The sequence below is a fragment of the Poecilia reticulata genome, linkage group LG7 (genome assembly GCF_000633615.1).
Source record: "Poecilia reticulata strain Guanapo linkage group LG7, Guppy_female_1.0+MT, whole genome shotgun sequence".
Classification (NCBI taxonomy): Eukaryota; Metazoa; Chordata; class Actinopteri; order Cyprinodontiformes; family Poeciliidae; genus Poecilia; species Poecilia reticulata.
This window is the reverse complement of record NC_024337.1, coordinates 21,931,566-21,944,806: the sequence shown is the minus strand read 5'-3', so window position 1 is coordinate 21,944,806 and position 13,241 is coordinate 21,931,566. Positions and strand designations below refer to the sequence as shown.

General features: G+C 40.3%; 1 protein-coding gene across 4 annotated transcripts in view; it reads left to right on the top strand.

Moving 5' to 3' along the window:
• Positions 1–13,241, top strand: part of plxnd1 (plexin D1) — a 104,405-nt gene that overhangs the window by 69,528 nt on the left and 21,636 nt on the right. For 2 of the 4 annotated variants that reach the window (XM_008414048.2, XM_017305700.1), the window contains exons 19-22: positions 5,282–5,431; positions 10,024–10,138; positions 10,726–10,833; positions 12,765–12,877. In XM_008414048.2, the coding sequence (XP_008412270.1) occupies positions 5,282–5,431; positions 10,024–10,138; positions 10,726–10,833; positions 12,765–12,877 (486 nt within the window). Of the gene's footprint in view, positions 1–5,278; positions 5,432–10,023; positions 10,139–10,725; positions 10,834–12,764; positions 12,878–13,241 lie in introns of all 4 variants that reach the window. The other 2 variants (XM_008414045.2, XM_008414047.2) reach the window with 1 other exon arrangement.

Genomic DNA, 13,241 nt, shown 5'->3' with positions numbered 1-13,241 from the left:
GAGAAGTGGTGGTTCCAGGGACAGGTGGAAATAAAACTAACTAAAGGAAAACAAACTAAGAAACTAGGACGAGGGGAGGACAAACAGACCCTGACACTAAATAAAAGTTCCCAGACCCTTTAGTTCACTTAAAATATAAAGAATAAATAGATAATAAGCTAAAGATTGGATTTTCTCATTTTTTTAGGGTAATTTATTTTTGAGACTCACACATCTTTATCCAGGATGTTAATAATCATAGAGGGCTCTGTACTTATCAAGATATGTTTTCAAGAATCCCAGTACTGCATAACATTTCTGAAGTCATGATGGGAGATTTTGAGTGACGGTTTTTATATGAATAAATACTAACAAACATCAACCTTATGGTGCGGGATAAAGAATCATTCAGTCATAATTTATCTTCTTGGTCAAAATGTGTTCCTATAGAGATGGACTGAACAAGTCAGACAACTGGCACTGCTTTTCCCACAGTCAGAGAGGAGCTAGATATAATTAGACGCATTCATTGCTTATTATTTTTGGTTAAGTGCTCTCTTATGATGCCAAGCTGACTTTGTAGCAAATATGTGTGACAAATATTTGTGATCACTAAAAGCCATCAACAAGTGATGGAATTTCCTTTCTTGGTTTTTGGATGCAAAATCATTACTTAACAAGACAAACTCAACTGTGCACATCAGACAGAGCTGAGTGCGTCCTTATTTATATTCACATAAACCAGAGGCACATAAAACACATCAAAGACCCTGTCCTCCTAAGCATGTTGATTTCTGTTGGAGGTGTGAGTGGGGTAGGGAGGGGCACAGTGGCAGCTCAGTGGGAGGCCCCGTGTTTGTGCGTTCTGGCTGATTTAAGCACCTGTCTGCTTGAATCCATCACGTTAAAGGGCTGCCGGCTGTGACACCGCGCGACACGCACACAGGAACAGCGCAGACAAGGATGTCTGAACATGATGCCACCTCCTCTTTATGTGTTAGCGCGTGCTAGGAGGAGGTCGCTGCAGGAGTCGCTGTCTCTGCCTGCCTACATGAGCGACTTGTCTGTTGTTTCCTGCTTTATTTAGGAAAGGTGGATTCCAGTCGCGGTGGACCTGAGGGGAGGGGAGGCTGCAGACAGAATGTGTTTGTTTAATAGGAAGCTTGTTAGTCAGCCAGGACCAGAGGTGGGGTTTGCTGTGCATCCTTCCTCAGAGTTTAGAAAACACTTGTTTTAATCTAACTATGTTTTCTACAGAAAATATTGTGAATTTCATATTTTTAAATAAATTTCTGCAAAGTATTTCAATATATATAGATGATACTTTTCATTTTTGTGTGTGTGTGTTGGTTGTGACGAAGCACTTTTTGACAAAGGTTAAAGAGGCTGCATCCTGCAGGGACCCTCTGTGTGTAATCACAGAAAGGAAACCCTCTGGTGATAAAGGCACACATACACATAAACACACTTCCTCACTTGGCCTAATTATATTGAAGGGATGTTGCTGTTTCAAACTAACAGGGGAACTTTTTTTTGTAGGTCTGGTCATCCTTCCAATAAGTAATCACAGTGTTGTTCATACTAGGTTAATTGCAGAGATCAAAGCGTGTTTCAGTCATGTAATTATTGTGGGATTACATAAAGAATGAAAGGTCAATGATAAAATGCAGCGCTGCTGTTTCTGAGCTACTAGCCTTGTGCGTGTTTGCAAACATTTGGTCCACTTTGAGGATTGACCTTGTTGAAATATTAAAGGGCATTTTTAATCCTTTCTGCAACTTGTCCTCTGTGCTTGTGTCGTGGGTTGTGGCTCGCAGTAGTGACATTTATGGCCAGGCCTGAATGTTTTTGATTAGTTGGTCTTTTAAGGGAAAAGTCTAGTCTTGATTTACATCTCTCAGTCATGTGTAGATCAGTCTCAAGGATGTAGGCAGATCAATTTACATAAAGAAGATATGACACAAATAGAAAGTCATTAAGCTTCATTCATTATTCAATGACAATACAGTTATTCTGATTTCGAGAGTTTCAGAGGTGCAAGCCATCCAGGAAAAAAAATCTTTATTAACAGTGGTGTATTGTGTAAAATCAACGTTTTAGAGCTGTATATAATTTAATGTTATTACCTCAACAAAAACATACCTGGAGTGATGCTTTAATTGTTTCATAAAGGTTTGAGGAATCCTTTCGTCTCCCATGGCAGCCACCATAAATGCTTGCTCTCATGAATCATAAACCCTCCCCCCCACTCAGCTTATCCAGACTGGCGGCGTTAGCAATTAGCAAACACCATCATCAACAAACTACTTCTCAGTGAAACGGTGATAAAAAAAAATTGTTAAAGGCTTAATAGAGCAGTATTGTTGTGATGACGTCCTGAAGGCGGGTTTTAACAGCGAAGCCAAATTTCTTCTAAGTCAAATATAACACATTTTTCTACTGAAAGAAGGTGACGTAGTTACTTGATGGTGCTATAAAATGGCGCTATATGACTGGAAAATAATTATATACATGTCCCCTTTAAAATTGAAATCTTGGGGTTGCAGTGATTTGAGCTTGTTCTGCAGCTGCAGAAACCTGGAGAGCTTACAGTCCTTGTTTCAACCATGCAGTCAAGTACACCTGACTATCATAGGGTCATAAGTGAAACCATGTGTCCAGCGACTGAAGCCTGACTGATAGTGGGGTCATGAACAAGGACAGCAGCAAATCTTCAGACAAATTGGCCGCTGAAAAAGTGAATTCCTGCTTTGCTGTAGTTCTCTTAATACGGTGACTCCAATCCGTCTGAAACGCTAAAGAATCAACCGTCATAAGTTCAAAGGTCAAACCGGAGGCACATGTCAAGATGATGAAAAAAGACAGGGTGTGATGATCATGTTGGGTTTTCTGATCTAATCTAGACTGACAAGCTTGTGATGCTTAACCAGCTGGGCATTTTGCTGTTTGTCAAAATGTAGATGAAGGCAGAGCAGTTAAAGCTCAAAGAGAGAGGAAGATGAGAGTGGTCCCAGCGATTAATAGAAGATTCAGGCCAGGGAACATCTAACCTGCAGTGTTTCCAGCATCTTGTCTGCCTGCCTAGATTCACGATTCTCTGCAGAATCCCTAAACCTGCCCAGGCCCTTGTAGAAAATCTAAGCTTGTAAGACGACCACCCACAAAGGAAACGGGCGCATATGCGATGAACAAGTACATCTGTAAAAAATTAGACCCAATAAAAACCTCCCTGCAGGCTTAAAATAACTGACTGTAGAAGATGTTCTGAGTAGAAATCCATAAGATCCACAGAGACTTTATGGAATTCCCATTAAAGGAATAATTCAGCAATTTAATCTCATCCCTCCGGATCGTTTTGGGATTTGCAGCAGACGCATAAATGTAAGATGAAGCTGCGGAGAAGGCTGATGTATGCTCACTTTTAGATTAGTGGACATGGTTGGATTGACTCTAGATGAGGCCCAACATTACAAATTTCCCAAAATGCTTCCTAATTAAAAATGTTACTGAACCCTGACTGGCAGACAAACATCCTTCACTTTCCAAGCCGACAGTGTGTAAAGCCCAAGGCAGCGGGATGATGTCACCAGCAGTAGGAATGATTTTTTTTTCAGACTGTAGAAAGCTCCCTGGGGACACCCAGAAGACAAAGTGGAACTGTATGAAACGGTTGAGGTCTGCCACTCCACATGACTTGAAGTCACACGTAACGTGTAAAATCAGAGATGGGTCCCTTTAATTAATGTAGCTCCCAGCAGTGAGAGGGGGTGTTGGATAGAAGTAGGACAGTTAGATTCATTGCTACAGACCTCTGTGAAGGCGCTGAGTGTTGTTCTGGACTCACCCAGACAGCTCAGTGCAGCATACAGCAAATGTATTCATACACCAGGAAATGTCTTAACCCCAGACTTCATAGTGTTTTACTGAACCCTAACCTGATAGACCAACAGAAATATAACATAATTGTGAAGGGAGGACATAATAATACATTATTGCTTTGCAATGTATTATTATGGGTCCAATTAAGCTGAAGATCAGTCAGAGTGAATGGAGAGCATCTGTGATGCTCAGTTATATTATGCAGGTAGACATCGTTAATTACAAGTTAGCTGTGATTGTTCTCTTCACAGAACAGCTATATATTTATATTGAGATTTAGTCACACCTTGATTAATCCCCTTTTCCAAATTGGCCGAAATGTGAAGGATACATTTTTGTTTTAAACGTACTTTATCTCGAAGGTAAATAAACAACTCATATCATCCGAGTATCTTCAAAGAGTGATTGTGGTGATGGTGATGCTGTGGGCAGGTAGGATCTTCAGTGGCAGTGAGTCTTGCAACAAATCTGAAGGAGCTTCTGACTAAAGACTGTCGCTGTATGACTGTCTCATTACTATCATGATATGCTAACATCTCAATATCCAGGCAGTAAACACAGTAGTCCACAGTACCATGTCTTGATTACACCATCAGTAGTTCACAAGCACTGCCTATCCACCTCATTTGCTTTTGCTACACCTCTTTAAGTCTCTCTCAGGAGGTATTGTCAGAAAATTGGTCAGAGAGACACAGGAGTGGGGCTATAATTCTTACACATTATGTTCAGTGGAAAAGATGGTTTGAACTTCCGCCTTCTCGCTCCGCTTTTGAAGTCTCCTTTTCAACTCCTCTGGGACTTGGGGGTCACAGTTCAGTTATTATTTGAGCTTTTGAGATGCTAATAAGTTGTTCCCAGTTGTAAAACCAATGCCTTGTTGCCAGGGTTACGCATCATAACTGTCCTAAATAAAAAATTTTAAAAAAGAAAGAGCAAATATGCTTCCAGTAGCACAGGATCCAAAACCAGAGAGACCAATTGTCCAACGCCTCAACCAAAACAATTATGAACTAAAGTCTAGCAGAAGAACAAACCAGGATGGGCTAAAAAGAGTTGCTCCACCATGAGTAAGACAATTCTAAACAGGATCCATTGGATTTTATTTAGGGGAATTGCATTCAAGGGGGCTAGTCAGAAAAAAAAAGTAAATGCATTTACTTTTTTCAGGCTTCCTATTTATCTAAAACTTCGTGTATCAGTTTTTTTTGCATCACAATCGCACTCTACTTTGTGCAGGTCTAACTCATAAAGCCTAACATTGTAAAATGTAGAAAGAAAAGTAATGTATTGCAATGCTTGTATGTGCAAGTGGGCTAAAGCTTTGCATCTTTATTACCTAGGCCTGTTCAAAGATGAGAAAACTCTTGGCACTGACCGGCTCATGTTTCTTTTTTATTTTGTTTTTTTATATATTTTGCAGCAGAAAGTGCCGAGTGAGCTGGAGCTGGTGCCGGACGAATACTTGGTGATGATTGGCTCCTATCCCTGTAACATCAGCTTCCATAACGACCAGCTGTTCCACTGCACCATCAACGGGCAGCTGAGCTCCAGCGAAAGTGAGCTTCCTGTCACCGTAAGTACAAACACCACAACCTCGCCACGGTTTTTGCACAGACCCTCGTCTCATCTCATCTTGAATATTATTGCTCAACAGACCCTGATAATTTCAGCTCCTCACCCATCTGTCATTTAGCATTTAAGCCAAATATTTAGTCAGAATCAGGACCATCTGTGATGTTAACTGAAACAGATTTAGTGTGCAGGAACCCATGCGCTGCAAGTAAGATGTCTGAGCCTCCTCTAGCATGTTTTATGAATGGTTTCGGGTTTCTAAGCATGACAATATAATATTAGCTGGGGTGCTGAGCCGTCACTTAGTGACAAAGCGTAACAACAAAACAGTGACACATTGTATTTATCAACTGATCTTTGTGTCCTTCAGTTCTTGTCACTCACATTGCTACACAATTATTCTGAGTCAGCGATGATTTCACTTTCCAGTGGGGTAGTTTTTCTTCCAAGTTAAATAAAACCATAAAGCACTTCTACTCTTGTTCACATATGTTGTTGTCCATTCTGATCTATTTTGACAACACTTTATTAGGAGGGACTCTGCTCATCCATATTCAAAAATGAGCTACGCTGCTAGTTTTTGATGAGAAAGCTCTGAAGTATCTGTTTTCAGCCGAGTTGTACTCTGAGAGAAGTTTCCTCCACTTTTGTACAGAAATAGAAATAAGAGCCTCTTATTTCTCCTCCACCTCTTTCTTGTACCTGCAGCACTCTCAGGTGTGCGCCCACCTCTTCTGTCTATCAAGATCACTCAGAGTAAACAGGGGTAATTAGTGACAACATGAGCAGAGGGCAAGGGTCCGAGGAAATGTCATAACAGAAATGGGTGGGCTGCCTGCGCATGAGCAAATAGGAAGTGTTTACATTTGACAAGGCTGTAAATATAGCCCTCGCATTCATTTTCCTTTGTGTCGGCAGATTTAAAGAAATGCTCATATGCTTTGCTCAGGCAAAGTTTGCGGCCATTAGTGTTTTTTTTTTTCACTTACTTTAAGAAGCAGATCTATTTTTGCATGCCTGTGTTGTGCTTGGCTCTGAAGTGCTGCAGCAGTAGACGTGAGGAAGCAATGTTTTTCTACCCCAAGCGAAACAGGAACATGGAACAATGGCATTTTCCCCTCCATTACACCGGGTCACAGTGGTGCAGTCTCTGGAAAAAGAAGGCCTTCTCCGGCTGCTCCGTGTAAATAAGCGCCTGAACTCGAAGGGGGATGGAGGAATGTTGAAAGCAAGGCAACCCAATGAGCTTGTTTCCCCCACAGAGTTGTGTGTAAGAAGGATTTGGTTTGAGGATTGGAGGGTTTTTTTATCTGAGTCTCTTTTTATGAAGTATGCTGGGATTGCAGATGAGCAGGGAACGAAGTGAGCTGAGACCACAGAGGACCCTGCTGACTAATCAGAAGGGAGAAGTGAAAGTTTGCTTCTTGCCACATCTGGGTTAGTTTGAACTGGGTGACTCTTCCAGCTCTGAGAGAAGGAACATTTTTCAAAACCTACAGCCTAATTTCTTTTTTGCATGTGTGCACCTGTCTCCATTGCAAAATGGATAGGCTTATCTGTGTATGCGCCAGCACCTGCGCCCCTATTGTGAAAGGTTTTAAATATGTTGTTTAGAAAAGACGCTGTCCTTATTTTTTTCCAACTAAATATAAACTAACATTCTGGAATAAAGGTTTGGGGTGGAAACGAGACTAAAACTAACCCTTGTGAACCAACTTTAAAGATATTTTTCTACCTCACTAGTGTGACTAGTGAGGCAGAAAGATTTCTTTATTTTGTCATTTTTATGGGTACAATTACCTTTGGACTGTGCATTGCTTTCCTGCCACTTCCCAATCTTGCAGCACTTTGTGTTGATCTAACACATAACATTAACAAAAAAATGTTGCAGTTGCATTGTGGAAAGTAGCTGAAAAGTTCAAGGGGGTGTGAATATTTTTACACAGCAGTGCAGATTAGGAAAGTTGTCTTTCACAATCAGTTAAAAAATAATTACTTAGTGGGCTTGCAGTTGGCTTTTAGAGGCTCCACTGTGCAGCTAAAAGGGGCAAAGGTTTCAGCAAAGCCTGGGAGTAGAGAGACTGAAAAAGACAGGAGCTTAAAGGGCTTGTTCGTGATTTAAGATTAACTGAGAAGCTGCATAAAACACAAGGAAAAAAAAGTAGTTTCATATGTGAATCGGAACGTGCTATTCTGGTGCAGTCCTGGGATAAAAATATAATAAACGAGTCCTTTAATGTTATTCCTCCTCACACCTGCTCTGTCTTCCTGAGCTTTTCTCTCTTCATCTTTGTATCTGTCTTTCAAATACACTTTACTGCCTGTATGTAATAGAGTAGAAACTTAATGGAAGAAGAAAATAAAAGGTTATCGTACCTCAAGCACATACCGAGGGACAGTAGCTAAAATTAACACGGCTTGAAAAGTTTATTCCTGTATTTCATTTTGTTTAGTCTACTGCAGCTGTATTTACTGCTGCCAACATCAGCAGCTCAGTTTAAGCCCATCTAAAGTGCTGCTACATTGCTTTTAATACCACTATGCAGCTTTGGAGTTAGCTTATGATGATTTCTGATAAGCAGCAGCACCCTAAAAAATATTTTAAAAAGCAATACCTAGCTGTTTGAATTATGTTAATATAAAGACGGGACATGTTAAATCAAAACAACAAATTAACTAAAGATTATTACAGTAATTTAACATCCATTTTGTTGTAAATCTTATGTCACTTCACTACATGAGCAGTGAAAGACTTTCACTTGGAAAGTTTTCTACAGGCTATATACTTAAGTGATTTTTTAACTTTGGTGAACAAGCTACTCAGTGCACAGAAATGTCAGTGGGAAATCTTGATTAATTTCAGAGGGAATAGTTTGCTGAGTTGCTTGCTCTGTAAGCAGGTCACTGGCATCTTGGACTTGGGTGATAAGGATATAAAAATGTTACTTTAAGAAGTGTAATTTGAATAATTTGTCTTTATTCATAGACTACAGACAAATTTAAACAGCATCATCTGCTCCCAAGTTAGAGATGGTATTCCTATAGAAAATATAGGTTTATGTAATTTTGTTAAGATTTACATGTTTTATTTTCATCATTATGATTTGAAATGGTTCTTCTGCTTTAAAAGTTTTTGATGACATTTCACAACAGTAACACAACAATGGTTATTGTTTTTCAGTTTGCTGTTTTCTCATTAAATAAAAAAAAAAGTAGAAACTTCCTTGTCCACAATCACCGCATTATGCGTTCCGTTTATCAAAAACAAAATTTTTATGCTCCCAACACGGAAAAAGAATTAGAAAGCCAGAAGCGAGACTTTTGGTTGGATATTTCTTACCAACCAAACCTCAAAATTCAATATGGTTGCCATTCTCTGATTTTCAAACTTGTTTATTTCCAGTTCTGCTGATTTAAATCTCTTGCATGTCCTTATGCTGTGTATCTTGTATCTTCAAACGTGTTGCTATAGTTTTTCAATGCATATTCGGTGCAGTGCTATTGGCTTAGCAAGTACTTAATGTCCCAAATAACTTGAAGCACATGTAAACAAAAGCATTTGTTACTGATTCTTTGTGATTAGGCATGAGCAGGGATGAGATTAAGTAGTGATAATCTTGAATAAAAAATACCAGAGTATCACTTTATTTGCACATGCTTAACACTGAAATGTGAAGAAATCCAATGTTTTATATTTACAACAGAAAAACAACTATTCTGACTGCTGAGAACTTGCAGTGGACTGTTTTATAGATATGTTGCTTGTAACTTTACGATTACGATAGTATTACCTTTATAAGACGGACCAGCGCTCCTTTAGCTTCCATGCTTTTACTGTCTGTATTTTCCTCAACCAAAAATATTTCCAAACTGCCAACTTTGTCAGTTATGCAACTTAGAGACAAAGCCGAAATCCTTCTTTCTGCCAGCTGAATGGCTGCGACAGCAACAGGTGTGGGAGGGGTAGCAGGAGCTTATACCAGGCAAAAACTTTAGATACTCTGAATTTTTTTGACACATTAAAATGACCTTAAACCACATGAACAATACGATGGACATTTTTTAAACCATATCTGCTTACAGAGCTGACACAACTTGAAAGGCCTATACCTTATTGTCATCCATCACAGTTTCCTAAACTCTTTTGCACTATGCCTCTCTCCTTTGGATGCTGCAGCTTTTCAGTTGAAGCAATCGATGTGCATGAAACAAAGATGATCTGTTTGGCTATATGTTTGAAATTTAAATCTCAGTTTATCTTGCTTTTGCTAATTTGCAAAACGGAAACATTTCCTTTGAAACCAGCCAAATAACCACTAGTGGAAACTCGAGCACAGTTTGAAAACTGGAGTGCAGAAAAGTCATTTACTCACATTTGTGATTTCTTTACATTTTAATAATACTTAGTTACATCTTAACGCTATTCCTGCATTTGTTTTGCCCATCATAGCAACATACTCTTTGATAAAAATGATCAGTTTAGGACTAGTGGTATTTGCGATTGCCACTGTGAAATTAATTCAGAAAAAAGAGAAGTCAGAGTTTCAGTAAACGTGATCCAGTTTTGTGTGGAACTCTTCTTTCTCTTTTTAGGTGCAAGTGGGAAACTTCCGCCACATGATCACCAAAGTGCAGCTCGGCGGCAGCGAGTTGGCCATTGTGGTGTCCATTGTGGTGTGCTGTGTGTTGCTGCTTCTGTGCACAGTGGGTAGGTCCAGCACACACTCACACATGCACGCACACGCACAGACACACACGCACACACAGGCCTGCCAGCAGATGATGGATGCGTGCCTGCTGCAGCTACGGATGCTCCAGATGTGGAAAGAGATAAAAGGAATTCTAGGCTTGCAGTTTCCTGCACTTGCTTCATCCCTCTTTAGTATCCAGCACACAAAGACTCCAGTGTTCCCAATTCTGTCTGTGTGTCTGTTCTCTGTAGTCAGAAACCGAGATGGTCTGCAGGGCAGGTGTACGGGTGAAAATTAGTGTGAGTGTGTACTTTCACACCGTTTCCCATTTTGGATCATATATTCACAAAACCTCCTCTGTTTCCTGCCAGACATTTTAGGTGTAATGCTACCGACGAGAGAGTGTGTGTGTACATGAATTGTGCTTAGCCATTACGCAATGTGGATAATGTCTCATTCAACATTTTAGAATTTAAATTAATTTCAAAACCTGTGACACAGAAGCTCTGCTGAAAATTGTTAATGAAAATATTTCAAAACCATTTTGACCCCATACTGCGTGAAGCACCTGTTTGTTTTTCTCACCGTTTGCTGTCGTTCGCAGCTCTCGTCGTGTACTGCACGAAGAGCCGGAGGGCTGAACGCTACTGGCAGAAAACTCTTCTCCAAATGGAGGAGATGGAGTCTCAGATCAGAGAGGAGATCCGGAAAGGTGAGGTTAAAAGAGGAACCTTGTCTTTGCCTGTTTGTATATGTTTTCGTGTTTGCGTGCAAAAAAAATGGCACTTGGTTTGGAGGCTGTCTCATCTGAAGTGGGAAGGAGACACAAAAGTTGACAGATTTGTGCCTCGTAAGCGTGACTCATAAAATGAAAAGCCTGACAAATGATCAGTCACACACAGATTTACCGAGTGGCCACATAGTCTGTCCTGCATCTATAGGAAAAAAAGCCTCTGTGTGTCTGTATGTTTACGTGTGCGTCTGAACATTAGAGTAGGCCCGAGCGAAGGCCACTCCATGTCTGAGCAGCCAGATTTATGGAGCAGAGATGGAGGGAGGGGACGGATAGTGAAAGAGAAATGGAGGGAGGAAGTGATAGGAACAAGAACGAGGGCCATGAGCCGGGGGAAGAAGCGGAGGCGTGGGAGGGAGAGGAGGAGGAGAGGCGAGGTTATTTAGTCAGAGGACATAGATAGATTTGTGGACGAGTTCATGGTGAGTGCGCACAAAACGAGGGATCTTTCTGTTGAGAGGAAAGTAGCTCTTTGAGAAAAAAAAGGAGGGGTAAAAGACGACAGGAAACTGATGGTCCAAACATTGCTCCAACAGGAGGAGTTTGTGTGAAAACAGAAGCACAGGGATGGTTTTATATTTAGCCCCTCCATTTATTCTGCACCAAACAATGTGATCTAGTTGAGAGGATAAATAACTTAAAGGAGTAATAATCCATACATCAAGTGCCATGCAAGTATTCCGAAAAAAAAAAAATTAAATTGCTTTCATCCTAGAAGCAAAAGCCTATGTGTGGTATAAAGTAATACTGTGCATCATCTGATCTCTATACCCACAGTGAAAGAGTGATGGTGGAGGCATCAAGCTGTCGAGATGCTTGTCTTTAGCAAGAAAAGCGATTCCGGTCATTCAACCTAAACACAACCTTTTAAAAAGATGAACAAGGTTTATCTCTTAAAAAGGCCTAGTCAAAGTGTAGAATTAAATCCAGTTTTGGCAAGACTTGAAAGAAACCAATGTTGATCAATGTTCTCCATCCAATCTGATGCAGACTGAGCTATTTTCAAAAGACAAATGAATAGAGACTTGACAGGTGGCTCTACAAAGTTTTGACTATGCTGATGTTCAATTACTCAGTGGTGACATTTGAAGGCAACTGGTTGGTTTTATTTAACGGTATGGGAATAAAGGACATTAAAAATGCATGCCATTCTCCATATTTGTATTTGTAAAAAAAACAATGTGCCCTTTTCCTTCCCAATTATGTATGACTTAGCTGAGGTATGCCATCTAAAATTCCAATGAAATGTATTAGGGTTTGTAGCTGTAATGTTAAAAAAATAGTGTGGAAAAAGCATCCCATACTTTTGTAAGGCACCATAAAATCCCTCTGGATCTTTCATTTTTATTCTTCCTTATTAGACAGACTCTAAAGAAATTGCTATTTTAACCTAAATATGTCTCTCCGCCTGTGAAAGGAAGTATGTTCCCATAAAATATCTCCAGCCTCTCATTAGAGGCGAACATCATCGTCTGCTGAAACGTAGCGCTGCTGCAGTGTTAGCATGTAGATAGGAGTCAGTGTCTGGACATGCCGATACCGTTTCTGCATGTAGATCTCAGCCTGCACACATGTTTTGGATAAAAGCCTCAGACTGGATTTGGCTGCTGTGATTGGCATTTGGTAAATATTTGCCTCCATACTGAGATGGGCTGCACAGTCTGGCAAAGAAACCGGGAAAAAGATCACAGGATTACACTTTTCTCTGTTTAATATTCATCAAGGATATGACCCTGGACAGTAATCAGAGCATCAGAACCCAAACACATCTTAACGTATTTTGCTTCAAGAAAAATAACTCTCTTATCCAGACAAAAGGTTTCATTGTTCCTTATATTGTGTCCTTGCAGGCTTTGCAGAGCTGCAAACAGACATGACAGATCTGACCAAGGAGCTGAATCGCAGCCAGGGCATCCCCTTCTTGGAGTACAAACAGTTTGTCACGCGCACTTTCTTCCCCAAGGTGAGGAACCTTATTTTAGCGTGTTATCTGAGTCTGGCTGGCAGACTGACACTACCATTTTTCTCACTGGGGGTATTCATATTTTTATTACTCCCTGCCCGCCTCTTTCTTTTAAGCATTTCCCACTGTTGGTAATATGCAGGATACAAATTCACCTTGGAACTTTTAAACACAAGGTAAATGTCGAGCGAAGTCGCTTCAGTTTGGAACCCTGCATTAGAGTTAATGTTTTCCCAACGGGATAAGCAGTTTTCGTCACATGACATCTACCACAAAGGTACACTGTGGGCATATCTCAGTGGGTTTTTTCCACAGAGAGAGACAGAGGGCTCCATCTTGCAGCCACATTCATGATCTTTCAAGG